The 25,692-nt window shown below is 36.1% G+C and overlaps 3 protein-coding genes across 5 annotated transcripts; 2 read left to right on the forward strand and 1 right to left on the reverse strand.

Moving 5' to 3' along the window:
* Positions 1-1,713: 1,713 nt before the first annotated feature.
* Positions 1,714-12,967, reverse strand: LOC123515422 (histone acetyltransferase Tip60-like). Of its 2 annotated transcripts, none has more exons than XM_045273971.1 (11): positions 12,851-12,967; positions 11,807-11,864; positions 8,196-8,264; positions 7,464-7,630; positions 7,129-7,212; positions 4,789-5,052; positions 4,563-4,646; positions 3,830-4,060; positions 3,057-3,150; positions 2,716-2,878; positions 1,714-2,063 (listed from the first exon to the last, which is right to left on the reverse strand). In XM_045273971.1, exons 1-11 carry the CDS (start codon positions 12,887-12,889, stop codon positions 1,847-1,849), a joined length of 1,470 nt encoding a protein of 489 aa, XP_045129906.1. In that variant the 5' UTR covers positions 12,890-12,967; the 3' UTR covers positions 1,714-1,846. The 2 variants fall into 2 exon arrangements, with proteins under 2 accessions (XP_045129906.1, XP_045129905.1); XM_045273970.1 differs by having other exon boundaries at positions 11,789-11,864.
* Positions 12,968-13,134: 167 nt separating this feature from the next.
* Positions 13,135-18,012, forward strand: LOC123515423 (NFU1 iron-sulfur cluster scaffold homolog, mitochondrial-like). Of its 2 annotated transcripts, none has more exons than XM_045273972.1 (8): positions 13,135-13,326; positions 13,494-13,872; positions 14,846-15,035; positions 15,257-15,388; positions 15,875-15,992; positions 16,642-16,778; positions 17,116-17,202; positions 17,558-18,012. In XM_045273972.1, exons 2-8 carry the CDS (start codon positions 13,814-13,816, stop codon positions 17,660-17,662), a joined length of 828 nt encoding a protein of 275 aa, XP_045129907.1. In that variant the 5' UTR covers positions 13,135-13,326; positions 13,494-13,813; the 3' UTR covers positions 17,663-18,012. The 2 variants fall into 2 exon arrangements, with proteins under 2 accessions (XP_045129907.1, XP_045129908.1); XM_045273973.1 differs by having other exon boundaries at positions 13,703-13,872.
* A 1,575-nt stretch (positions 18,013-19,587) lies between these two features.
* On the forward strand, positions 19,588-25,545 carry LOC123515420 (sec1 family domain-containing protein 1-like). Its single transcript, XM_045273968.1, has 14 exons — positions 19,588-19,682; positions 20,346-20,508; positions 20,897-21,110; positions 21,313-21,400; positions 21,603-21,692; positions 21,828-21,978; positions 22,331-22,548; positions 22,674-22,892; positions 23,085-23,182; positions 23,345-23,524; positions 23,665-23,793; positions 23,912-24,055; positions 24,714-24,860; positions 25,192-25,545. The coding sequence occupies exons 1-14, from the start codon at positions 19,652-19,654 to the stop codon at positions 25,219-25,221; spliced, it is 1,902 nt and encodes a 633-aa protein (XP_045129903.1). The 5' UTR covers positions 19,588-19,651; the 3' UTR covers positions 25,222-25,545.
* Positions 25,546-25,692: the final 147 nt, after the last annotated feature.

Consider the following 25,692-nt stretch of genomic DNA (forward strand, 5'->3'; position numbering starts at 1 on the left):
GAAAGATTACATTGATATCTACTTCATCAAAAGTAAAAAAAAAAAAAAAAAAAATCTTACGAACAAAGTTCTTCACAACTGTGGACTGAAAACTAGTGGTTTCATAAGTTGTTTTTCTACTACTTGTTTCAGTAACAGTCTTTTAAGGGTAATTTCATGGTTCCATTGATAAATTAATATGATTTCTACCTTATCAATAACAAAATCACTTTTATGGATAAATTTCATCATTTCTGTAGACTTTGAAAAATAGTGGCCACATAACACATATTTTCAAGACTCTTGTTTCAGTCACACAGGTTTTTAAGGGTAGTTTGATGGTTCTATTAACAGATTAATATGATTTCTAATTTATTGTTGACCCTAGGTAACTTGGACTAATAAAGGGAGAGGTTGGTCCGACAAACACAAATGTCTAACTTATACGAATCCCCCCATCCACACATAAAAAAAATAAATAAATAAATAAATAAATAAATAAAAAAAACTAATTCTTCGTGTAGGATTTATCTATTTAATTTTGTGGTATTTAAAATTTTGGGAAAACTTCAGACCTTAAATCACCAGATGGTGTAGTTTACTTATTGATAATTAAAACCCTTCCCACCAGGAAGCCATTTTTAAATGTCTTGTGAGATTGCGTCATAGCCTGACTCACGCCCTACACAGTATAGCCAGGCGTCAGAAATAACTTCCTTATAGGCATAAATTGATGAGGATTAGAATCAGAAACTTCAAAAAAGAGAAGACAACACGAAAATAACAAATAAACATATCACTGGGAGACACCTGGACCTTGAATCCTCCTTGCCTTCCCTCTCCCCTCCATCCCGAATGTTATCTCCCCCTCCAAGACGCTTGATCACTGCCACCCTTCTCCACCATCTCTCTAAATTATAAGACTGTGATATCTTTTCAAACACTGTTTTAGCTCACTACCTTCATCATTACCACTATACATCACATAACTCCTAGAATAACACTATTACAAAAGATTATGCTAAGACAGAGGTACTGTATAAAGCTGGACCAGACAAGTAATAAATACATACTTCACTGCATCATTATCTCATTTCAACACACTAATAACGACTCAGAGACTGTCCTGTTCAGTTGGAAAACAGGAGATTGCTGTGACACTGCTGACGGCGCCTTCCCAACTCTCACAAATAAGTGAATAATATTACCTAGAGAAGTGGAGATCTGACTCGTTATCATCTTACCATGTTCCAGGAAGTCACTATCGTATACACAATCATGTGTGAAAATTTGATGTCGATCAGAGGAATATTAATACCAAAACAAAGACGAAATCATGAAAAATCATTACGAACGAATATTTCGAAGCGTTTTTTTACAACAAAAAATTTCACAAAATCGGTATAAACTCTGATTCACTTTTGTTTGGTATCACTTTAAACTACAACTAAAATGCAATTTTTAGTTGAAATTAGATATTTTATAATGTGAATAGAAAATTTAATACTGGAAAAAAAAAAAAAAAAAAACTGGCGAATAGTTCAACTCGGACTTTAGTCTCTGGGTCGATCAGAAGAGTCCGACTTATCACGAAATCTGAGTTACCAGGGTCCAAGTTATCGAGGTTCAACAGTATGTGGAGAATGATGAAATAAACTAATGATAAGTTACACATGCCCTTATGGTTCTCGCATGATCCATCTTTTTGCAGGGCAAATTAGTATAGTCATAAGCTTTCATGATTACTTTTATTGCTATAGAAATTTCTACAATCTTAGAATTACATATCACATGCAGATTACCTGCCAAAAGACAAATGGTCTTCATGGGTTTATCACATTGAGAGTGCATTGACACAACTCACCCACTACCACTTCCCTCTCTTGGCCCAGTCCTTAGGAGTCCAGTGTAGATACTTTGAGTCTATCCTCACTTTTCTCTTCTCCATGATCTTCCTATGACTGTCCACTAGCTCCTTATTGAGTGTGAGGATGTACTGACCACGGTAATAATTAATCAGCTCCAAATTTGTGAGTGTAGATATCACATCCTCTTTCTTTATACTAGTTTGCTCACATATTTCACTGTGGGAAAGGAAAATCAATGTAAAGTACACAAGTATTCTAGATCCTTACAGTCAACAGCATATGAACTTAGTTGTGATCCATGAAGAAACAATTACAATCCCATCTCAGTATCTCATCTGCTCAATCATTAGAATATTCTTGATTTATGCCACCCACTGGCTTTCCTTTGCTTCTGAGTCACATTCAAATTTATGACATGGATGAGTTTAATGCAAAACAGTGAGAGAGAGAGAGAGAGAGAGAGAGAGAGAGAGAGAGAGAGAGAGAGAGAGAGAGAGAGAGAGAGAGAGAGAGAGAGAGAGAGAGAGAGAGAGAGAGAGAGAGAGAGAGAGAGAGAGAGAGAGAGAGAGAGAGAGAGAGAGAGAGAGAGAGAGAGAGAGAGAGAGAGAGAGAGAGAGAGAGAGAGAGAGAGAGAGAGAGAGAGAGAGAGAGAGATGTAATGTAATGATGTAACTTGCTCTTGTATTTACTGTATTATTGTATAAAGAGAAAAAAAAAAAAGAGAGAGAGAGAGAGAGAGAGAGAGAGAGAGAGAGAGAGAGAGAGAGAGAGAGAGAGAGAGAGAGAGAGAGAGAGAGAGAGAGAGAGAGAGAGAGAGAGAGAGAGAGAGAGAGAGAGAGAGAGACTGATTTTAAACGGACATACTTACTTGATGGTTAGTTGAGGCTTCTCTTGACCCTCTTGAGGCTTCAGGGCTATCAGAATTTCCAATATAGTCTGTTTCCAATATGAGCGATAAGAAAGCAGCCCCAGGTCACTCAATGGCTTCTCAGGGGATCCTGTCTTCCCTTCAAACTTTGACAGTTCATAACCTGTATGATTTGGTTATCATGAACAGATAAATACTGGTTCATAAGGCTTATTTTTTTATTGAAGCTCTAATGGTACTTTAAAAAATCAAATATATTTATTCAAAGTAAGTAATCAGCAAAATTTGAATTTGCAAGATAAACCCACAATTCATTTAGACAAAACTTATTCAAGACTTACTAAATTCAATCAGCAGCTTGCCATAACCTTTCCGCTGATAAGGAGGAAGCGTCAAGATGCATGCAACATTGTAGTCTTCTGAAGATTCCTTCTCCTGTAAAAAATAAGTTTTAATGATGAAGAAAGGAATGGACATATCTCTAATTTATCACCTAAAGATGTAGCAACTATTCAACTGAATTGCTTAAGTCATGCACTGCTGATCGTATTCCTTAGACAATGGTTACATCATCTCCAGCATACATTTTCAATTATGCTCAAGGTTTAAAGTTTTTCTTTATCCAAAGTTTCCAAAACATGTTGCTACACACTTGTTCCTTATATGTCCCATCTTCATACATTCAAAGTTCTATTCTGTTCCCATATTCCATCTCTCATCCTATACAATCACTGAGTACCAACTAAACCTTTATGCAGCCTCCTCTTTAAAGCCTAGAATCAGCCATGAGTGATGTATACTTTATAAAAAGTTGCCAAATCTTATCTGCTAGACATAGTATAATATTTTCAACTGACAAAGCACTTCTGAGTTCTCAGCTGTTTGTTGTACTTTTGCTTAGAAATCCATCTCCAATGAATAAATCTTATAGCACTGAAGGATGAATTTATATTATAAAGGTAGAGGAAAAAATACATGAAGAAAAATAAGGGATTATCTAAGAATTAAAAAATACTTAGTCTATGGAATATGTGTACAATAGGCTCCCAGAAATTATGGCACAAGCAGAGCAAAAATATGCATCAGCAATTCTCAAGGATGAAGCACATCTTACCTTAGAGAAGTAGCCGACAATATGGTAGCCCCTCATGTCACACTCAGTCATGACATAGAACAGAAAGGGATCAGTATCATAATACAGTGTCTTGTGGTCAAGGAACAACTTAGCCAGCAAACAAAGATTCTGGGCATAGAGCTTGTTTTTGCGACCATCCAACTCGAAAAAGGAAACTGATCCTTTACGATAGATCTCATTTCCAGGAGGATGTTTGAAGGGACATTTGTGCTGAAAGACAACAAGTTCATAAAGTAACATAATTAATTACCATTTCTTAACTTTCTTTATAGCTATTCACTCCACTGAGAATTATCGTACAGTAAACCCTCGATATAATGTATGATATGGGGACAGGGGTCTGTTGTTATATCTGTTATAATCAGGAATCCTTTATATCCGATGGAAATACCAGACAGATAAGTTATATCCTGAAGTTTGTCCAATATTTATACCTGCTGCTGCCCTGCTCCCGCGGCACGCCACATAGAGTTCCTGCGACAACATGTTATGAGACAATGCCCTCACTATAATGGATGAAAATCCATTATTGCGAGGGTTTGTACCGTCAGATTTTTTGTCCGTTATATCTGATATCCAGTATTTTGAGATCCATTCTATCGAGGGTTTACTGTACACCATTAGTATATCTAACTTTCAAGGAACTTTCAAGGAACAAATTTCACTCACACATCATGATTCATCTTCAATTACACATCAAAGTTGTACTTACCAGGTGTCTCTCAAGACATTTTCTACTCTTGCGGTATTTCAGACAGAATTCACATATATATATGCAATCCAAACTTGTTATTTCCTGTTGAAGAAAGAATGGTCATAAAAAAGCTTAGCTCCCTGAAGTAATGTCACATATACAGTAGTCTTACGATATCTACATCTGCCTTCCTCTTTAATCACTCTGCCCATTATATAAGAAAAAGTTTGTTTCGAAAACATACCTGTGGATAAGGAGAAAAGTACCAAGGTTTTATTCTGTATTTTCCGAGTTCTATCATCTTCATGTTCTTGATGCGGGTGATGGCATGGTCATCAGAGTGAGTGGCTAGAGAACCTGTCTGGCGAGGAACATTCTGCTGTGGAGTGAGTGGAGTCAGTGGAGTGAGGGGAGTGAGTGGGGCAATCTCAATTTCTCCCAAGCTTCCAATAGAACTTCCGATGGATCCTCCAAGGGAGCCAATAGATGCTCTGCGACCATCATCCTCCTGTCAAGTGGGAGTCACATTAGATACAAATAAACTTATTTTAAAACTAGGTCATATATATTGTCTATTAAGGAGTTAGTAAATTGCAATGATGGAAAGGTGAAGGTGAATGTGAAAGACATGATGCAGAAGTGGTTATTGAAAGGTGAGAGATGGATGATTGATATCTGTCTTTCAATTAAAAGATAAATCATTAAAAACAAATGAAAAAAAATCTACAAAGGGAATGTAAAAAACTACAAAATGGAGCAAGTTGAGACCACTGTAACCTGAAGGTTCCATGTATCCCAACTCAGGAGATACAGGGAAGGGCATGGTACACAAAGTTAAATCAAGTGCATACTCTATAAGCCTAGTCTCAGGAGCTTGTGGTATCAAATAATATGTTAATCACAGAACTATAAAAAAAATAAATAAATAAATAAATAAATAAAAAAAAAAAAAAAAAAAGACTGCTTGGTATGCATCTATTATAATACGTAATATAATAATAACCATTATTTCTTTAATGAAAAATATGAAAACAGTCTAATGACCTAAGTTCTAAATTAATAAGTGCTGATGTAATGGTACGTGTTTGAGAGAAGGTAAGAATGGAAACATAAGAGTATCAATAAAGTTTATGGAAAAAAAAAAACAAGTGGAAATTTTTCCTATGGTAACATTCACCAAGGAATTCCAAGGGACACACATCAGTATAGACAGACAAAGGTAGGCAATGTCTCAGTGCTAGATAACTCACCGTATGTTATTACACAACTACTTCTTTCACTGTGGGATAAAAGTGCCACAAAATTCTCCACCACACAAAGAATGGGGAAGTTCTGGCAGAATCTAGAGTCCAGTTCTGGTGAAAATGCCTTGCTTTTTATATACTGACTTTCTATAAACTTCTAGGAAGATGCAACCCTTGTAAAAAGCAGGACCCACATGAATACAAAGATGCAAGTTCAAACAAATATACAAGATAATGCATGTTCCATAAATAAAAATACACAAGGCAGTGTGGTAAGGCATGTTGAGAGTAAAAATTAAATCACAAAAGTGGTAATCTGTGCTCAGATTTAATGTCATGTATTAATTTCTCTCTGATGTTTAGTTTCCTGTGGAAGCATTCCTCACGTCAAAAGAATCTCTATTTCTCTTTATCCAAACACTCCCTCACTGCTCATTCAGCCTCCAATACCAAACATTTAAAGCATGTCAATTGTTTACCATCTCCCTTCTTTCTTCCATTATTGTTCCCTTGTGTATTCAAAGATTTACATATTTGTGATTTTGATCAGATGTCCCTACTGACACAGTCTTTCAGCCCAAAGAGCCTGGATTATTCCTTCAATTATCATAAATTGCAATGAACATGTATGGTAGAAAGTGTTGTCGATGAAGTTCATGAAGACTAAAAATAACTATATTCAGAGAAAGAGAGAGAGAGAGAGAGAGAGAGAGAGAGAGAGAGAGAGAGAGAGAGAGAGAGAGAGAGAGAGAGAGAGAGAGAGAGAGAGAGAGAGAGAGAGAGAGAGAGAGAGAGAGAGAGAGAGAGTTCTGATTGTGGCAGCTGATAATGCAACAGTGTCTCTCTCTCTCCAAGGTGAATGCTGATTTAAATTTTTCTTAATTTTCATGACATTTAATTGACATATCAAAATAACAACAGTACCACTGTAAAGCTCATAAAAAGATAGTTTAGTTCTGTGTAGCATGCAGAATGCTTCTGGAAAAAGTTCTGAGCTATAAGGTTTGATATTTGTTGTTTTGTATTTATCTTTTAGGGAAAAAGTTCGTGAAATTATATTTTAAAGAATATTTTATGTAATCATCATATAAATACTCGTTTTTGTCAATATGGTGAGTCTCAATGGAAAGAAAACTGCTTCTAAATCAAAGTTTTGCAAGGCACACAGAAAGGCCACAGAAGCCTTCCAACAGAAGGGGTACTGGAAAGAAAACTTATGAAACACTGGTGTCGGAAAGGGTTAATCTAAGGCAATCTTTAACTTTCTCTTTCATAAGTAGTTGGTGAGTGCAAACTAATGCTGAAAAGGAACTGTTCTGATAAATCAATACTTATCTTACCTCATTTGGATCCAACTTCCTTTTTTTGATCTTCTGTTGTTTTTGCTGCAGGGCAGCTAACACAGAAGGGCCAGTGATTGGGTCCTGAGCCACAACAGAGAATTGATCTCTTTAGTATTTTTAAAAGATTACAAACAACAACATAAAAAAACATCAAATTTCACACTATCATGCAGTTATAATTTAAAGAGAATATTAAATGTTGAACACAAAAAGTGAATGGTATATATATTAGCATTTTCAAAAATGCCAAATGCAAATGCAAAAAAGAACATTACATTTATACACATATCTAAAACACAAATAAACATGCTAGATGACAATATCTCACTCACTGGTGTGGTGAGACCTGGTGAGGAGGGTCGAGAATTTGTGGCTCCGGTCAAAGTTTTCTTAGGGGTGTTCAGACCAGTAGTGGACGACGCCAGGTCTCGCCGCGGATACTGGATCTTCCGCAAGTCCAGCCGATCTTCTTCAACCCATTCATCTAGCCTTTTATTATCTGAATAATTCATTAAACAAATTAATGTTAATAAATAAAGGTTAATTCCACAGGTCCATCAAAAAATATACACAACCAAGCGACACACACACATGCAAACTGGATCTACTAAAAACATAACCAGCCTCACTACTATTCACACTCCATCTACAACCCCAGAACCCTTTACCTTTTCTTCACTGAACTAAAGGACTGCCATCTCCCCCTGATATCCTTACCCACCTTAGAATGCAGCAATCATCATCATATTCTAAATAATAGTACTATCACATTTAAACAATGAAATCAGAATTCCAACCAGGAAAATTTAATGTAAAGCTTACGTCCAGATAATTTGACTTTTCCTGAACTGAAAAAGAACTAAGGAAATATAAAAGAGCAGGTGGAAGATCAGTTAAGTACTTCATTACCATGAAGTGACAAATTGAAAAGAAGGAAAGTCATGCAAGCATGCACACACACACACACACACACACACACACACACACACACACACACACACACACACACACACACACATGCCACTTACATTCATCCACAACTACTTATTGTTAGGAAAACTTACAGTCAATGTAATGAACATAAAAGAGCCTCTTGTTTTCTAAATCCTTTATACTGATGACTTCTGCCAGTGCTGTAAATAGAAACTATTATAAGACACTTTGCATTCAATAGTGGTGAAGTAAAAAAAAAAATATATAAAAAAAAAATAAATGTTGGAGAGTGCCAAGCAGCATTATTGAAAACAGCCTCCAAACAAACTTGGAACTGCAGTCAATCTTGTCCCAGTGTTCTCCTATATGCAGTGACTTCTCTTTCTGCACTGATCAGGCATTAAAAATGCACAAGTTACTTTTTTATATCAGTGTTATGTTCAAATAATACACATGGTGGTGATGAAAGTTCATCTCTAACTAATAACTATATATCTGACATATGCTTACAAAATCTCTGCAAAGGAATGGTTGTGGAAAAAAAAACTATAAATAATAATAATAATAATAAAATCCATTCCTGATCTCATTCTCCTGAACTCCCGAGGAATACAAATTAAGCTGAAAATCCTTCTCATCTACTGATAAAAAGTAATGAAAATTATCTTCAATACAAGTCAACTTCCAGGAGTTTTGAATTCTTCAGCTACCAGCATTATGATCACTAAACTTTTGCAATGCACTTTAAAGAGAGGATTTGAAAGTCAATAATGGCAAAATGACAATTACGAATAAAGGCTAACAAACAGACATCCAAAGCAATGGTATTCAGCATTTGGTAAAAAGGAAACTGAAAGGGAGGACACAGTGAATATCTGCAATTACTGTATTTGTTTTTTTCTAACCTTCAAGTTTGTTTAAAGTAAAACACAATGTTAAAATAAGCATCTCTCACTGGTTTCCTTTCCAGAGAAAAGAATTAATGATGACATATAACAGATTACTATATATAATTGCATATATTCCACTATCTGATGAATAAAGTAAGAATCTGGATAGAAATTGATCCATTTCTTGCACAACTTAAAACAAAATGGAAATATGTATGGCAAATCAATAAAAAAATAAAAACATCACTTATCAAGTGTCACCATGTGCACATGCTCTCAGGTGGCACTCAGTCTCTGACACTGAGTTAAGTAGTGGTGCACCAAGTTGCAGACTCAAATGGTTCTGGAGCTTGATTTGCAAGATCTATAACTCTGATCCCATAGAAAAAAGATAATTCATTCCAGGTTTGTTAAGAAAATTAAGATAGATACTCATCTGAAACTTCACAAAATGTGATTTTCTTCCCCTCATATATCCAGAAGAATTCTCAAACATTTTGTAAGATAAAGTGAAATGGTCAGCTTTAAGGCTTAACAGAGTAAATGAGATGGATGTAGTAACCAAACTCAGTATCTTTGTATGAATCAATCACTCAGTATCTTTGTATGAATCAATGACAAAATTGTATCATAATGTTAACATTAAGTGTACTTCAAATCTTTCAGAGAGAACTCATAACAGTTCTGTCATATTCTTGCATGAATATTCAAGGACCATTGTAAAATACATTCATGTATCAAGATGCTGCAGAACTTGGTGCACCAATGTAAGGAATAATTCAATAATGAAATTAATTCTATCCCATGTAAGATATTCTGATATCATAGGTACTTAAATTATCATAAAATGATGAGGTGATATTTCTTACACTTAGTTGCTGCTTACTGTGCGGCTAATCTTAAAAACTTGTGTGGTGGACAGATGTTTGTTTATGGTCTTGCTGAGAAATGTAATCCTATCCACTGAGTCTTTATATTTATTAATGTACCACTAATACACTAAACAATGCAAGGATAATTGAATCACATAAAGCAAGACATGAAATTCAACGAAAAATAAATAATGATAATAATAAAAGGAAGCTAAAACACCTACATCTTTCACCTTGATGTACTCATAACTACTGAACAACCCTACGCCCACTAAGCTCAAGCAATGGATGAATTTATGGTTCACTTCCTCTGATGAACAGCTTTTGTAGCTCAATAACTTATGCATGTGTCTGTAACTTGTCCTTGGCTACATTACTAAATTTGTAGACAAGGAGTACTTAGTGTGTAGGACCACATGTCATGGAAAGAAAGCCAGGAACAAAACACCTGCCTACCACACAAGATTGATCATGTTTTGAGTGACCGGGTGAAGTAATAATATACCATTTCAAGTCAGCTACCTGCTGCAAATTACTGAAAATTAACATTGTACATGGTCAGATACGAATTACTTTCATTTTCAATATGTGCACTTGCTAAATTTCAATAATGGGCACATTGTCTCTGTAATGGAATGTTGAGTGAGTCTCATGCAAAAGTAATTTCCTAATTAACTTGTTTTACATTTACATTTGCAATAAAAGAATTTGGATTACATATATAAAATCTTTACAACTTCCTTTTTAATATATTTGATTTTGAGCATTCCTTTTAATATATATGTGTGTGTGCATATATACAGTGGAACCAAATTATAGTATGACAACTGAAGCAATTATAAGATCAAAATTCTGATAAAAATCAACTGTTTGAAAAGGAAGGTGTTCAATAATCAAGATTCCACTGTATAAGTGTGTGTGTGTATATATATATATATATATATATATATATATATATATATATATATATATATATATATATATATATATATATATATATATATATAGGTACACAGGTCAACCAATACTAATATGGCAATCATTAACCCACTTCCATCACTAATCTACTAATGTTGCACTAATTTCAAATAGCATAATTTCCCAGGCTATCACACCAACCTGCTGCTGCTTCTATTGGTGCTACAGTACTTGCTGCATCATCAGCAGGCATCCTCCAATACAACACAAGAAAGTCATTTGTTTTTTTCCACTTTTTATCAAACCTGCTAGTTTCAGCCTTAGCAATGACTCTCAATGTGTAAAGCAGCACAAACACTGTACATGGTCTATAAAAGATAAGGTTAAACTATATATAAAAAAAATAAATAAATAAAAAAAAACAATCTTAGTAAAGCTTGTGTGAATTATGCAACATTGGCTCTTTGATGGTTTATGACAAAGAAACAGTTGCCGTATCGATGACAAAAGTGTTATCGGTACAGCCCCACTTACTAACCAAGTGGTACTGATTTACAGGGGATATTGAGTGTATTCTAACCTAACTTCTTTGTAATCTAGCACCCTACAAGTCCCTATGATACCAGATTAGTTATAGTTGACCTATATACTTACATACATACATACACACACACACATATCATTTTACTGAGAAGATGACACATATAAAAGTAACTATAAATGAGGATAAATCAGTACCATATTTGCTTGTGCATAAGAAATATACACATTTTAAGTTCTTTTTTAGAAAACTATTTCATTACAAGCACATGATGCACGCTTAAATTTTAGGGATACTCTCCTTGAAAAGCAGGGTCTTAAACACCAGCAACTATGGTACATAATAAAATTTTTAATATTCAATAAAAGAGCTCAGATATTTGCAATGTGTTACTTATAAAAAATTTTATTTTTCAAGAGCTCATGTTAGACTAGAATTTTAAGTAAAACTTTTTATATCATTAGTAAATAAACGAACAAAAAAAATATATATAGTCGCCCTACTTGAGTGTCCTGACTTACGCCAATCCTCGCCATTGGACATGAGAACTGGGAGCCGACATCCTTCCGTCACATTAGACTGTGGAAGAAATTACAGTCAGTATTCATAGAAAACTGCAACAAACAAAGTTATCAAATACAAAACTTGTGGTAAAGGAACAAATAACATCCTACAATTAGTACTGAAGAGAAAAAAGTACAAAATATATGTCTGAGAATTTTAACTTAGATATGGGGGCTGAGGGTTGAGGGCTGGGGGATTGAGGCTGAGGTAGTGAGGCAATGCAGCATAGGATAGATGGACAACTTGAACTGTGTTTTTTGGGGTGGGGAGCATTAAATCAAGTAACATGTTCCAGAAGAGGTTGGAAATCAACAAAATCACATTAATAAAATCTCTGAAAATAAAAAAAAAAATTATACCTTTGATGATGGTGACATCAATTAAATGTTAAAAAAAAAGATACCTAAAAATCAAGGATGAGAGGTAGGCATAAGTTGAAAAAGTCTAACTTGAAAATTATCCATCTATTTATGACAGAAATTATGTAGAATATCAATCAATTCACTACATGTCTCAACAGAAACACATAAACAATATGAGAAAATCGCTGGATGGGTTTGACTATGAATTGACCTTAACCTAATATGTCACAACTTCATAAATTGGGAAACTTTGTCCCCAAGCTTGTTTGGGGTAAAGGTTTGGTGACAATGTTCCGCCACTTGACATTATCATATTATGTTTACAATGGGTTTTGTGAAGGTCTGGAAGATAGCAGTAAAAAAAAAATAAGGCGCCGTAGATATACTGGAGCATTACCATACGTAGCGCCAGAGGTGACAACACGACCAATTTTAATGATGACAGTGTACTCCCAGATATTTTCAAGGGATGACATATGATCTGTGTTTACATTTCCACAAGTGCGGGAACCCCAAACCAAACAGCAATAACACTCACCACACTCTTTATACTTCCTCATAGGATTCCCGCTAACGATCCAGCATTTTACTTGTCAACCCTACATCCCATGAACTTCATAAACTAGCTTATATACTTACTATAGGATCCAAAATAGCAGAATTTGAATCCTCAGACATTATGACAACAACTCCGTACCAGCGCGGCGCGGCGGCAACTAACGTCGGGCCAGTCTCTGTTAAGGGACTGTTTGGTTTCTTATTGTAACATTGCAGTAGTAACCCCTACCAAATGTTTGAGTTACTTATGAATACATTGTTTTCATAAATGTTCGACAGTAAGCATAACTGTCAGGGGATCGTAACTTAATGGCAGGTTTCACAAGGGTGTTCGCATCAGGAGTCAGGACAGGTAAACATAGCACTGCCTCTCCCCCTCTCCACCGCTAACGCCTCATTTCACATGTCTACGGCTCGACATTGAATAACACGCTCGGTGATGTAATGCGCTTCACCTTCATGAGTCAGTACCGAACGAACTCTTCCCTGCTGCCTTGGATTCGTAACAGTCCCGTGTCTTAGATATCTGCATCACACAGGACCACACCACCTCATAGGTAAGTGTCGATGTTAAGGTAATACTTCCTGCTTTCCAACTGAAATGACAACACTCGCTCTTCACCTCCACTACTTGCGTCAGTCCCCTATTCTATCTCTGATGTAGGACTGTTTACCTACACCCGTCCAGCACTTCCTGCTATACTACCCTGGTTTCCACTCTCAGATATCACTTGACCTGACCACCCTCCTGGCGGCCTTAGGTGTCCACCCTTCACGATAGCCTGTTGTCCTCTGCCTCACCTGTACCTTTCTGAAGAAGACTGACCAGCTGTCACTTCAGTGATATCCTCAGAGGACCTCCCCAGGGCTCAAGGATCACCAGATCTTCACAACCCTAACAACAATTGATTTGGCCTTTCATCCTTCAAACAGGATCATCACTGCCCCTAAACAGTGACACAGGACAAGTGTTACTCTGTGATTCCAAGATCATATCAGGGCAATCATATTGGAATTTCTCGTCCTCAAAGGAAATAAAAGAACATGGCCTCATGGTGTGCTACTGCTCGACGGCTGCATCAGCTTCGCCATCTCACATTTAGGTAAGCTGTTGTACAAGTTATCCAGTATTTATTCTTGTGATAAGAAGGCCATGTGAATTTTTATTTTATTGCCCGTTTTTTGTTCTTGTTGGGCATTTGAAGGCAGGCTGTGGTGCTGTAGCCTTTAATGGCAGCTAGTTTTTTTTTTTTTCATGTTATGGCCTATAGCACCTGTAGGCATACTTGAAGGGTATATGTGGGAAGTGCTGTTCAACTTCCACCCATTAGTGGCACAGGCAATTTTATTTATAGTGTTACCCATATTAGGGCCCATATCATCACCCAAGCGTATCTTTTTTGTAACCACCTAGAACCTGGGTATCATGGTGACATGTAGGTAACTTTAAACCACTCGACAAATGGCATAGCTTCAAAGTGGTATGTGGTGGGATTCAATCCTACGCGTGGACATCTGCCCGATCCCACCCTCACCACCTTATCCACTACGCCACCACCTTCCGTGGCAGAAAGCAAAGTAGAACAAGTTTCACATAATCTAAAGAAAAGCTGGTAAATATTAACATGAGGCATGATGGTCTATTTACTAATGTTTTTCACTTTTAACTTCCAATAAATTTGAGGACCTGTAGGAAAGTGTGGTTTTTTGGATTTGGAAAGTTGAAATATGGTCAGATATGGCTCATATAATTAAAATTTTCAAGTAAAGAACTGTTAGTGGTAACAGGTGTACAAAATGTGATAAAAATTCCTTCAGGTAACTTGGATTTTTTAATAACTTTAATTGACCCCTCCCCTGCAACTGCTCTGACTTATTTGTAGTTTACTGTATATACACAAACACATACACACACACACACACACACACACACACACACACACACACACACACACATATATATATATATATATATATATATATATATATATATATATATATATATATATATATATATATATATTAGATTTTTTTATATGAAAGAGAGGAGGATTTACTCATTCTGTGTCTTTTCAGATGTGCATCTGGTTGTGGTAGAACATATCATGGTTACTATGGTAGTTACGCAGCAGAGAAGCAGAGCTTTTCAAAGAAGTCTTTGCTGTCTTCCAAAAATAATTTTCTGATGTCCCATGTGCGTCACATGTTCATAAAGGTTCAAGATACACCCAACCCTAATTCCCTGAAGTTTATACCAGGTGTTCAGGTGAGTTCTTTCTCTTTTAGTAATTCCTTCTTGAAAGGGTTCAAGTCATGAAGAAGGAAAGGGTAGATAGAATAGAATTGAGAGAATATAAGAATTCTTTTATAGCAAGGTTACAGGTGGAGGGGAGGGATGTAGTTAACAAGATTAACAGAGCATGGTAAGTATGATAATTCAAGGGTAAGTATATTTTATTCCCTTACGGTTTTCTTTTTTCTCTTCAGATACTTGAAACTGGGACTGTTGACTTTCCTAATCTAAATGCAGCTCAGAAATCTCCTTTAGCTAAGTTGCTATTCCGGATTGAAGGAGTTAGAGGAGTGTTCTTGACAACTGAATTTATCACTATTACAAAGGTAAGTAATTTCTTTATGGTCAAATGACAATCGTGGTACTTAAATACAGTTGCAATATTAACTAATGTTTTAAGTCAGTTGGAAGTTTGCTATTCTGTTATATTGTACTAATAAGTGCATGATAAATTTGAAATAATAATTCTAACATGCAACTTTATGTTCCCTTCAAGTTAAAGTTAGATATCATGGTTGTACGTGTTAGAGTTGGTAATATTCATAGCTTCCCAAGCTACATCATTAGATCCAGTTTGTCTTTTAAGACCTTTTAGTTTCACTGAGGCTTTCATTCTTTTCTTTATTGTGTTGGGATTTGTAATTTGTAATGATTTATTCTGCAGTGAATAGAAAAATAGATGTGTGAATGATGCAATCTTAAAATGTATATTGTTAACTACAGTAGATAGTGCAATGTTATTCAACATCTTTTATCCTCTCATTCTTTTTATTGTAAATATATTTTGATTATTGACTCATGATGAATTTCAGGAAGAAGAAGAAGCAGAATGGAGAACTATCAAACCTGAAGCGTTTGCTGTAATTATGGACTTCTTTGCTTCTGGTCTACCAGTAATCCATGCAGACCACCAAGGAGACAATGAACATGGTATGTTGGATTGAATTATTAAGCCTTTGTTGTTACCTTAAAAATTTCACTACGTGCAGAAAGTCTTGATGTCATGAAGCCGAAGTAATTTCTTTTTTTGCGCTAAATGATTGAGGAGAGCTCTCTCTCTCTCTCTCTCTCTCTCTCTCTCTCTCTCTCTCTCTCTCTCTCTCTCTCTCTCTCTCTCTCTCTCTCTCTCTCTCTCTCTCTCCTAAACAGCTGACTAAGGTGACACACACTGTTGCCTACCTTCCAGACATTGTAATAGGTTGGCAGTAAATGTTCCAAAAGTATCAGATCTTGCTTTTCTGGGAAGGTAATTATCATCCTCAACTACTTCACACAAAAAGAAGTAATGTCAACTCTGTGACTTTCTGCTCACACTAATTTTTAAGGTAACAACAAAAAGTTAATAATTAAATCCAGATGTAGCAGACAAAATCTGCTAGCCTGCATATATAATTAATTTTCCAGAATGTCCAAAGTGAAAGCTTTACAAATAAGCAAACTAGTAAACAAAAATGCATGCTTATTTTGTATAGATAAACTCATGAATTCTTTCTGGTTAAGGAAAAGTCAAATTGTTCTAATACAATATCTATTATGGTTTGATTTTGTAAGTACAATTGAGAAATTTGTGATTTTTCAGCCACCTGTGAGGGTGAAGATGATGATGCTGTAGCCATGATCAAGGAACTCTTAGACACCCGTATTCGACCTACTGTGCAGGAAGATGGTGGTGATATTCTATTCAGAGGATTTAATGATGGAATCGTCTACCTTAAGGTAATGGTATTGTTTTGTCGGAATCTTTGAGATAATCTATTCTGAAAATTCAGTGACAATAGTTGTATGTATATTTCAAGTACATATGTATATGTTTTTGTAGTATATTGCCTTATTTTGTGCTAATTGAAATTATGTGTGTATTGAAAGAGATCTGACTAACTTAAGCATCCAAACTATCCAGTACCTAATAATAGTTAAGACATTAACTATTCAGTACCTAACAACAAACTGTACCTAATAATAGTTAAGACATTATTTATTGTTGTAATCATTCTATCAGTTCATTGTTGTAAACATTCCATCACCACAGTAACTGACATCTCTCTGTTTTCAGATGATGGGTTCCTGCACAAACTGTCCTTCTTCAGTTATCACTTTGAAGAATGGTGTTCAAAATATGCTACAGTTTTATATACCTGAGGTTAGTCCATAGAAAAAATATTCTAGTAACAATGACTTGGAATACTATAGTTGATTAATGAGTTGAGGACAGTACTGTGGAACAATGCTGGGTCTTATTTCACTATCAAACATTCTTGATGCTACAAAAATTCAAGATTATTAGGTAATCCTGGAAGGTCATGGGGACAGTGTTCTAGAACTCTGTAGAGATTCTCCTCATGAAGTTCTTGGATCATTATTAACTATTAACAGACCATTTAAGACAAGTATATGATTATCAGTAAGATATCTCTATAATTCTCTTATCATTATCATCACCTTTGTTATAATCATCTACGTAGATTGCTTAAAGTATATTCATTTCTTTCTTTCAGGTTATTGAGGTAGTGGAAGTTAAAGATGCAGCAGACAATCTAGTAGAGGAAGAATTCAAGAAAACAGAAGAATCGCTTAACTCAAAACAAAGTAAAACAGAATAAGTACATGCAGGTAAATAATGCCACCCCAAGTATATAATTATTAATGAAGTGGCTAGCATACCTGAGTACAAATAAATTATTGCAGAAAATTTGATTTGAAAAGCTATAAACATTGATAATCTTTTTGGTAGCTGTTGTGTCAACTTTATATTTTCCTATTTCAAAGCTGAATTCAAGCTGAAAAAAGCTCGAAGTTATGTATTTCAGTGGCTAGAAGAAATTTATTATTACCAAACTATTCTTCATTATTTTGTATGCAGGATCATTTGTGACATCATATATTTAGTCACCATCCTCTGTTGAAACAGCTCTGTACAGCAAGATTCTCTCATTATACTGAAGCCGTTTTACACAGTGTTTGCTATTATTCCAACACATGGACTATCCTTAGTAACCACTCCCAGACTCACAATAAGACACAAAACAATTAGGATGATATGATGGAGATGGTAAGACTATTTACTGGCACAGTTACATGATATACGTGAATTCATGATATACAGAGCACCACAAAAGCCAATTAGTAACATACAACTCTACCATAAGTAAGTACACATCCTCAGAATACCACACTAATGAAAAGACATTGAGGGGAGAGCTTGCTCTGGTAAGCGATGTAATTATGCAAAAGATACAAATAGGAGAGGAGAGGAAATGGGACGGGACAGGATAGACCAAGAGAGGAAGGAAATGCAAGTAAGGGGAGAAGAGAGGGGATGGGAGAGAGAGTGGAAACTTGGTAAATGACAATGAGATATGACAAGAGTGAAATAAGAGTAAATAAGCAAGTACAGTGATATGAACGAGATGAGTGATGCGAATAAAACAAGCAAGATGAGCAAGAGAAGAGATGTGAATGGAATGAGATCAATGAAAGGGATGTGAAAAACAAGACCAGATGAACAGGAAAAGATGTGATGTGACCAATGGGAGAAGAATGGAGAAAGAGAATAGGAAAGGAGGGAGAGGAGAGAAGAGAGAAAGAGATCCAACAGGACAGGACATTATACTTGACCCTTGCTTAAATGGACCGCTTTTTACTGGATTTTGACTTTATGGACAAGAAAAAGACAAAGGTCCTGTAATGGACCATTTACCCAGTAACTGATATTCTACTCCATTACACTTCCTTCTACCAACAGGTGGCAGCAGCGGCATTTGTTACAAAGGCATCTTACACCCAAAACGAGAGAGAGAGAGAGAGAGAGATCAATTTATATGATTATATCACTTAGAGAGAGAGAGAGATCAATTTATATGATTATATCACTTAGAGAGAGAGAGAGAGAGAGAGAGAGAGATCAATTTATATGATTATATCACTTAGAGAGAGAGAGAGAGAGAGAGAGAGAGAGAGAGATTTATATGATTATATAACTTAGAGAGAGAGAGAGAGAGTATTTGACATGTGTTAAGTAATTGTTTTACCAAGAAAAATCAACCTTCAGGCCAACTTTCACCTGACTTACAGTTTATTTACATATGTAGTGTACATGACCTTGCTCAGCCATAGGTTTGCCCAAAAGACAGCTTTTCACCTCTCACCCAAGTCCACCGCAGCCGGAAAACACTCTATTTTCTAATTTGTATGTGTGATTTACCGCCTGAATCTTCGTGGCACGGTATACCACGACTATTACAAGTCTTTTAGAGTCACATTATATGGTAGACAGCCTCGAAACATGGACATAAGACGGAAAATAAGGAGCGTAACTCGGGTTTTTTTTTTTTTTAACATGTAGTCACATTTTTCATTTACCTACGTAGGCCTTACTAAATTTTGGGGATTTTTTTTTTTTTTATATCATCACAATTTTCAAATAAGGTAATTTGTAATTATATTTTCGTAATTTTTATCACAAACTTTTCCTTTTAACGTTTCATTCTCTAATTCTAAGATATTCTAAACCCGTGAGCGATTTTGCACTTGCAGTTTGCACCGTCCCTAGAGGAAGACGGTCGACGCCTCCACGTCAACGTCAACAAACAATGGCCTCGTCTCTTAGGGAAAAGCAGATAGGTAATGTACACACTATATCCCACTTCAGAATTACATATTTAAACCTCAGAGAGAAATAGCAACTTTGACTTTATGCCTTGATATATTCCAGGCGTGTTTAGATGAAACCAGTTGGCCTTTCTGATAATTTTTAGTTGGTTGCAAAATTTTTTATTATTATTATTCATATGTTCTGGTCCGAAGTTGTATATTTTGGGATTAGGTGTATGTATTAAGATCCTTTACCTTACCAGTTAATCTTGTAGGGGCGTGGTGTTATCAGCTGACTGGTAGTTTTCTTGAGGCGGTCATTAATAATATCCCTTATGGTTATTAATGCAGTGTTCTTGTATGTAGTGTGATCTCATATGTAGTGCATGAGAGAACATTATCATATCCACCGTGAGGGGATTGTTTATAATATGTGGGGACTCAGATGTTTTGGGTAGATGAGAAATGATGAAATCCCCGAAATATAGGCCTTGAAAAACTCTACGGAATTTAGCTTAACATTACGATTATATTTATTTATTTATTTATTTATTACTTTTCTTCACATAACCTGTCCTAGAAGAATCATGCCGAGAAATGAATGGTCAGTGGCAGAGAATGAGTAGGCTAATCTTGTATCCACAATCCTGATAACGTTTGCCTAGCTCTCATCCAGAATATGTATTTCTGCAGCCTCTCTACGGCGTATGATAAACCTGAATGCTGCCACAGGAAGCACCTCAGTTGGCAGCGATACAACCTTCTCAGTGCTCATATATGACAAACATGGCCAGGATATTATCTCCCCACTACTCTCTGTCAAGGAACTCAGAGAAATGGGTGTCACGCTGCACTTGTGAGTTGTTACTGATACTCTGTAGTGGTGAATAATGAAAGCTTGTAGAATCCAAATTAGTGTTTTAAAAGCATATGTGAATGTCTTAGCTATAATTTAGTTTTTGTTTGTAATATGTATCATTGAAGATGTGTGTGCGTGTGTGTGTATATGCGTGTGTGTGAGAGATACAGGAAAAGAACTACACTAGGCTCATACTTTCCAATCTCCATTTTTTTTCTTAAATTTATTGATTATCTTGGCACACACAGTTTCATTAATAAGTCCATTCTATGCTGTTATACTTCTGTGAGGAAAGTTATATTTCTTTTCAGTTTTCCTCTATGTCCTGTGCTAGTTCATGTATCTGGTGTCACAAAGTAATTCTTTCTTGGTGCTCCTTTCCCAGGCTTCTGCATAGTGAGAGGGGAGAAGTACCAGATGTGCCAGCCATTTACTTCTGTCAGCCGACTGAAGAGAATCTGATCAGGATTGGCCAGGACTTTAATGACGGACTTTATTCTTCTTACTATCTCAACTTCATCTCTCCCATAAGCCGACAGAAGATGGAGGATCTGGCACTAGCAGCACTTCAGGCCGGATGCCAGGCTAGCATAAAGAAGGTAAAGGAGGAGCTGAAGTTGAATCCTTGAAGTAATCCCACCATTAACTTCTTGAACAGCAGTGGGATGTGTCAGAAATGCATTCCTTTACATTGTTCTGCATAAGAAAGAAGTTTGAGTGTTATATTATATTATGAATTATGTTACACTTTTCAGAGTAGACGTGTTTCTAAGGTACTTCTTGTAATTTCTTTGTCTGCAGGTGTATGATCAGTATGTGAACTTCATCAGCCTGGAAGAAGATATGTTCACACTAAAACATCAAGGCTCTGAAGCTCTTTCTTATTATGGTGAGTAGGTTTGGTTCAAGTAGCATCCCACATTTTTTGTAGGAGTTAAGTTATGAAAGGGAAGTGTAAGGTGTAAATGGATGTCAAGTAGATTGATATTCTTTGTTTTCTTGTTATATAAGTGTGTGTGTGTGTGTGTGTGTGTGTGGTTGTGTTCTGTTATTTTTTCAGTTCCATGGTACTAATGTATTGAATTTTGCAGCCGTCAACCGCGGTGATGTGAAGGACTCCGATATTGATCTCATCATGGATTCAATTGTTGATAGTTTGTTTTCTGTCTTTGTGAATTTAGGTGAGTAGCAGGTGGTTCTGCTCTTTGTTATGAAACCTGAGCTCATCCTTTGTCATATTCAGAGATCAAGGTTATTTAGATTTCCATCCATATAGTTGTTCATAAGCCCTGAGTGCTGACAGGTGCATGCCACAGGTCAGGTGCCAATCATTCGGTGTCAGCGGGGAAACGCAGCAGAGAGTGTTGGTGAACGTCTGGACAAAAAGCTACGAGAGAACCTGAGGGACACACGTAACTCATTCTTCACTGGACTTGGAACAGACACATTTGCTGCAGGCCAATTGAGGTAAAGATGTTTCTTTTTTTTCTTTGTTTTTGGTGTGTGTATCAGTCAGTTCTAGGGGTGAGCACCACAAAAACTCTAGATTTTTGTGACATTGTTGTGAACATTTTATGTTACAAGTGTTTTGAGAAATGCTACTTGAAAATTATGGTTATGAAAAGATCCTGCTAACTCAAGAACTAAGCATCCATGATGCTTAGTTCTTGTGAAATAAAATTGATTCACATTAATTCACCTTTCTCTCCTCCTCATCTCCATCTTTTTCCTATATTTTACCATATTTTGAAATGATTAATATAAATCAGATTTCTGGCATTAATTGTCATAAATCACTCGAGTTCAATTTCTTGGATAGTTTTCAGAGGCCACTGTTGGTTCTGGTTGATCGCAATGTGGACCTGGCAACACCCCTGCACCACACATGGACCTACCAGGCCCTCACTCACGACGTGCTCAACCTCAGCCTCAACCGCATCACCCTGGTAGAACAGGATCAGGCCCATCCCACTGCACGCTCAAAGACAAAGGAATATGATCTGAATGATGCGGATAACTTTTGGGCCACTCATAAAGGTATTTTATAGATGTGGTTTTGTTAAGAATTGCTGAAAAATCCTTATATTAAATAAACTACCAGAGAAGTGAAAACATGAATATATAGAGAACATTTATGCTCACTCGTTTTCTTCTTCCTTTAGGGAGTGCCTTCCCAGATGTTGCAGCAGCAGTAGAGGCAGAGTTGGAGGAATACAAGAAAGCAGAGTCTCATATCAAGGGACTAAAAGCTGATCTGCCTGGAGATGATGCTATTGATCTTCTGAGTGACAATACCGCAAAGTTAACATCAGCGATCACTTCCCTGCCAGAGTTGATAAAGAAAAAGACAGAAATTGACAAGCACATGAGCATTGCTATGGGTAAGTTAAAAGTATTTCATAATGAAGTTTATCTGTATATAAATAATATAAGTTCATGCTTTGCTGTAAATCTGCAGGACAGGATTTCAGCTCATTTGAGGGAAGTGTAACATTCACTACTAAATAAGCTTGTATGCTGAAATAAAGTTAGTAATTTATACTAAATATTGTACTTAATTTTCTTCTTAACAGCATTACTAAACAGCATCAAGTCTCGAAAGCTAGATGTTTTCTTTGAGACAGAAGAAAAAATAATGGGCCGAGCTACTTTGGAACGACCATTGTTAGAGGTGAGATGTCTTCCTGAATTTTATGTCTATTTGAAGTTATGTATTTTCATTAGAAAGAGTTTTGAGAAGAATATGCATGCCAGTACAGTATTTACATACTCTATGTAATGGAAGAGTTCAATCTCCATTAGTATTTCAGTGTATAATTTTTTCCTCCTGCAGATTATCAAAGATCCAGATTGTGGGAGTCCTCAGGATAAAATGAGGATTTTCCTCATCATGTATCTCTGTGCAGCTAACATGACAGATGCTGAATTTAATGAGTATGCCACTGCCTTAGTTGAGGCAGATGCGAACACAAAAGCTCTTCTGTACCTGAAACGCTGGAAGTCTCTGATGAAGGTGATGTGTCATGCAGATTGATATATACTGTTGATTCTTCTGTCATATGTTTGCTAAAAATGTTTATATTTCTTATTAAATGTTTTTTTAGAAATGGACCCTGCTTGGCTTCAGACAAATAACCAAAATTTTGCCAACAGATGACAGCAGGAGGAGGTATGTCAGAATATACTGGAGGAGTGGCCAAGACTGTGTCCATGTTCTCCAAACTTATGAATCAAGGATCAGCCTTAGTTGTGGAGGGGGTTAATTTTGTACTCAAGGAAAATGTAAGTTTGGATTGTGAGACTGCAGCTTCTAACACTTGACTATTCTGTAAAGACACAATTATTGAAGCTTTAAGAAATAGTCTTTATCATTCTGCCATGACATATGTTTTATTCACAGAAACTTCCACTTACAAGAATAGTTGACCATCTAATGGAACTTAAAAACAGTGAGGAGGAAAAAGAGTATCGATACTTTGACCCAAAGCTGCTGCGGCCCGGAGACACCTCAGGAGCAGTCCCTCGCACCCGTACTCCATTCCAGGTGATGTCAAGTCTGCCATTAGATGAAACACTACTACAAACCAGATACAGAAATAGAATAATAGATTTAGCCCCTTCAGTACCATGATGTGTTTCCATATTCATGCTGCTTACTATTTGGTGATTTTATACAGCTTCAAAAACCTATGTGCAGAATTGATATAATGAAGACTCTGGCCATTAATCTTCTGACCTCCATAGACCCTTCCTAATGCCAATAAAATGGTGTAATGGTACACAAATCTCAAGGTAAAAATGTGTCTCAGTATTGAGACACTATCTATATGTACGGTCCCTTCTACGCATGTTCATCACGTAGCATTACCAGTGTGTGAATCATCTGCTGTAACCCACCCTGTCAGTTTCAACACATCCCAGTTGGTTTGAGGTATGAGTAAGTAGAGAGTGGTGAAGGGATCGGCAGGATTTCTTTCGGATACTAGTGGAAGCAAGCAGTTCACAGCAAGCAATGGAAGTGGATGGGACTGTGCACATTGTTTCCTGGCTATCCTGCTGTCTTGAGTTCTTACCAACACCAACACTGTTATGAATGGGATGTAAAATTGATTGCAAAAACAGCAGTGGTGGTGATATTTAACAATAGAATATTATGCTTACAAGAAATCTGACTCTTAGTGGATATTGTGTATTGGTTGCAGGAAGCAGTGGTGATGGTGGTAGGAGGTGGAAACTACATGGAGTATGGAAACTTGGTGAGCTATGCAAAGAAGAAGTCTGGAACCAGTAACAAGAGAATAATATACGGCTGTACTGATGTGGTCAACCCAGAGCAATTCCTTGATCAGGTGAGTTAGTTAAGCACACTTCAGAGATACTTTTCTTTTATGAGGGAGGTTTCAAGACATTTTCCCCAGACTTTTGGCTAATTCTATTTTAATGGCATTCAAGTGGGCTTTTTTTTTTTTCTTTTTCTGACCAGCTTCCCCTCTTGCATAAAAAGAAAGTCTTAAGTTACAGGTGAGTATGGACTTGAAATGTGAGAGGAGGCCAAAGTTAGTCTTAATTATTTTAGATATATGAAGATGTAAACATTTATGTAAATCTATCTTTTTTTTATTTATTATTTTGATCTTTTTTTATTCTTTTTATTTGTGACTTTTTTTTCTTGAATTCCAGCTGACAAAACTTGGTGGAGAAATTTCCTGAAGAGATCAAAGGAATCAAGTGAGTGAGTGAAATTTATATATGGTAACACACACACACACACACACACACACACACACACACACACACACACACACACACACACACACCATAAGGTAAACTCAGATCCTTCATATGTAATATATTATGAATTACCAAAACACTATAAGCACACACATATTATTCCAAGATGATAATTTCCACATTTATTCAATAGTGGTAATCTTCAGTTTATATATTAGGTTATTAAATATTGTTGAAATATAGATATTTATTCATATCTTCTTGTTTGTATTCACTATTATTAATAAATCATGTGTTAATTATTGTTTGAATTATAAATGCATTCTCCTTTCCCTCATCTTGTGTAGTTTTTATAAGGCCATAAACTAAAATTGAACATAGTATTAATCTAGATATTGTGTCTGTAATTGAGTGGTTGGTAATTATGGAACCATTTGATGCTTTTCCTTT

Source organism: Portunus trituberculatus, chromosome 39 (assembly GCF_017591435.1).
Source record: "Portunus trituberculatus isolate SZX2019 chromosome 39, ASM1759143v1, whole genome shotgun sequence".
NCBI classification, from domain to species: domain Eukaryota; kingdom Metazoa; phylum Arthropoda; class Malacostraca; order Decapoda; family Portunidae; genus Portunus; species Portunus trituberculatus.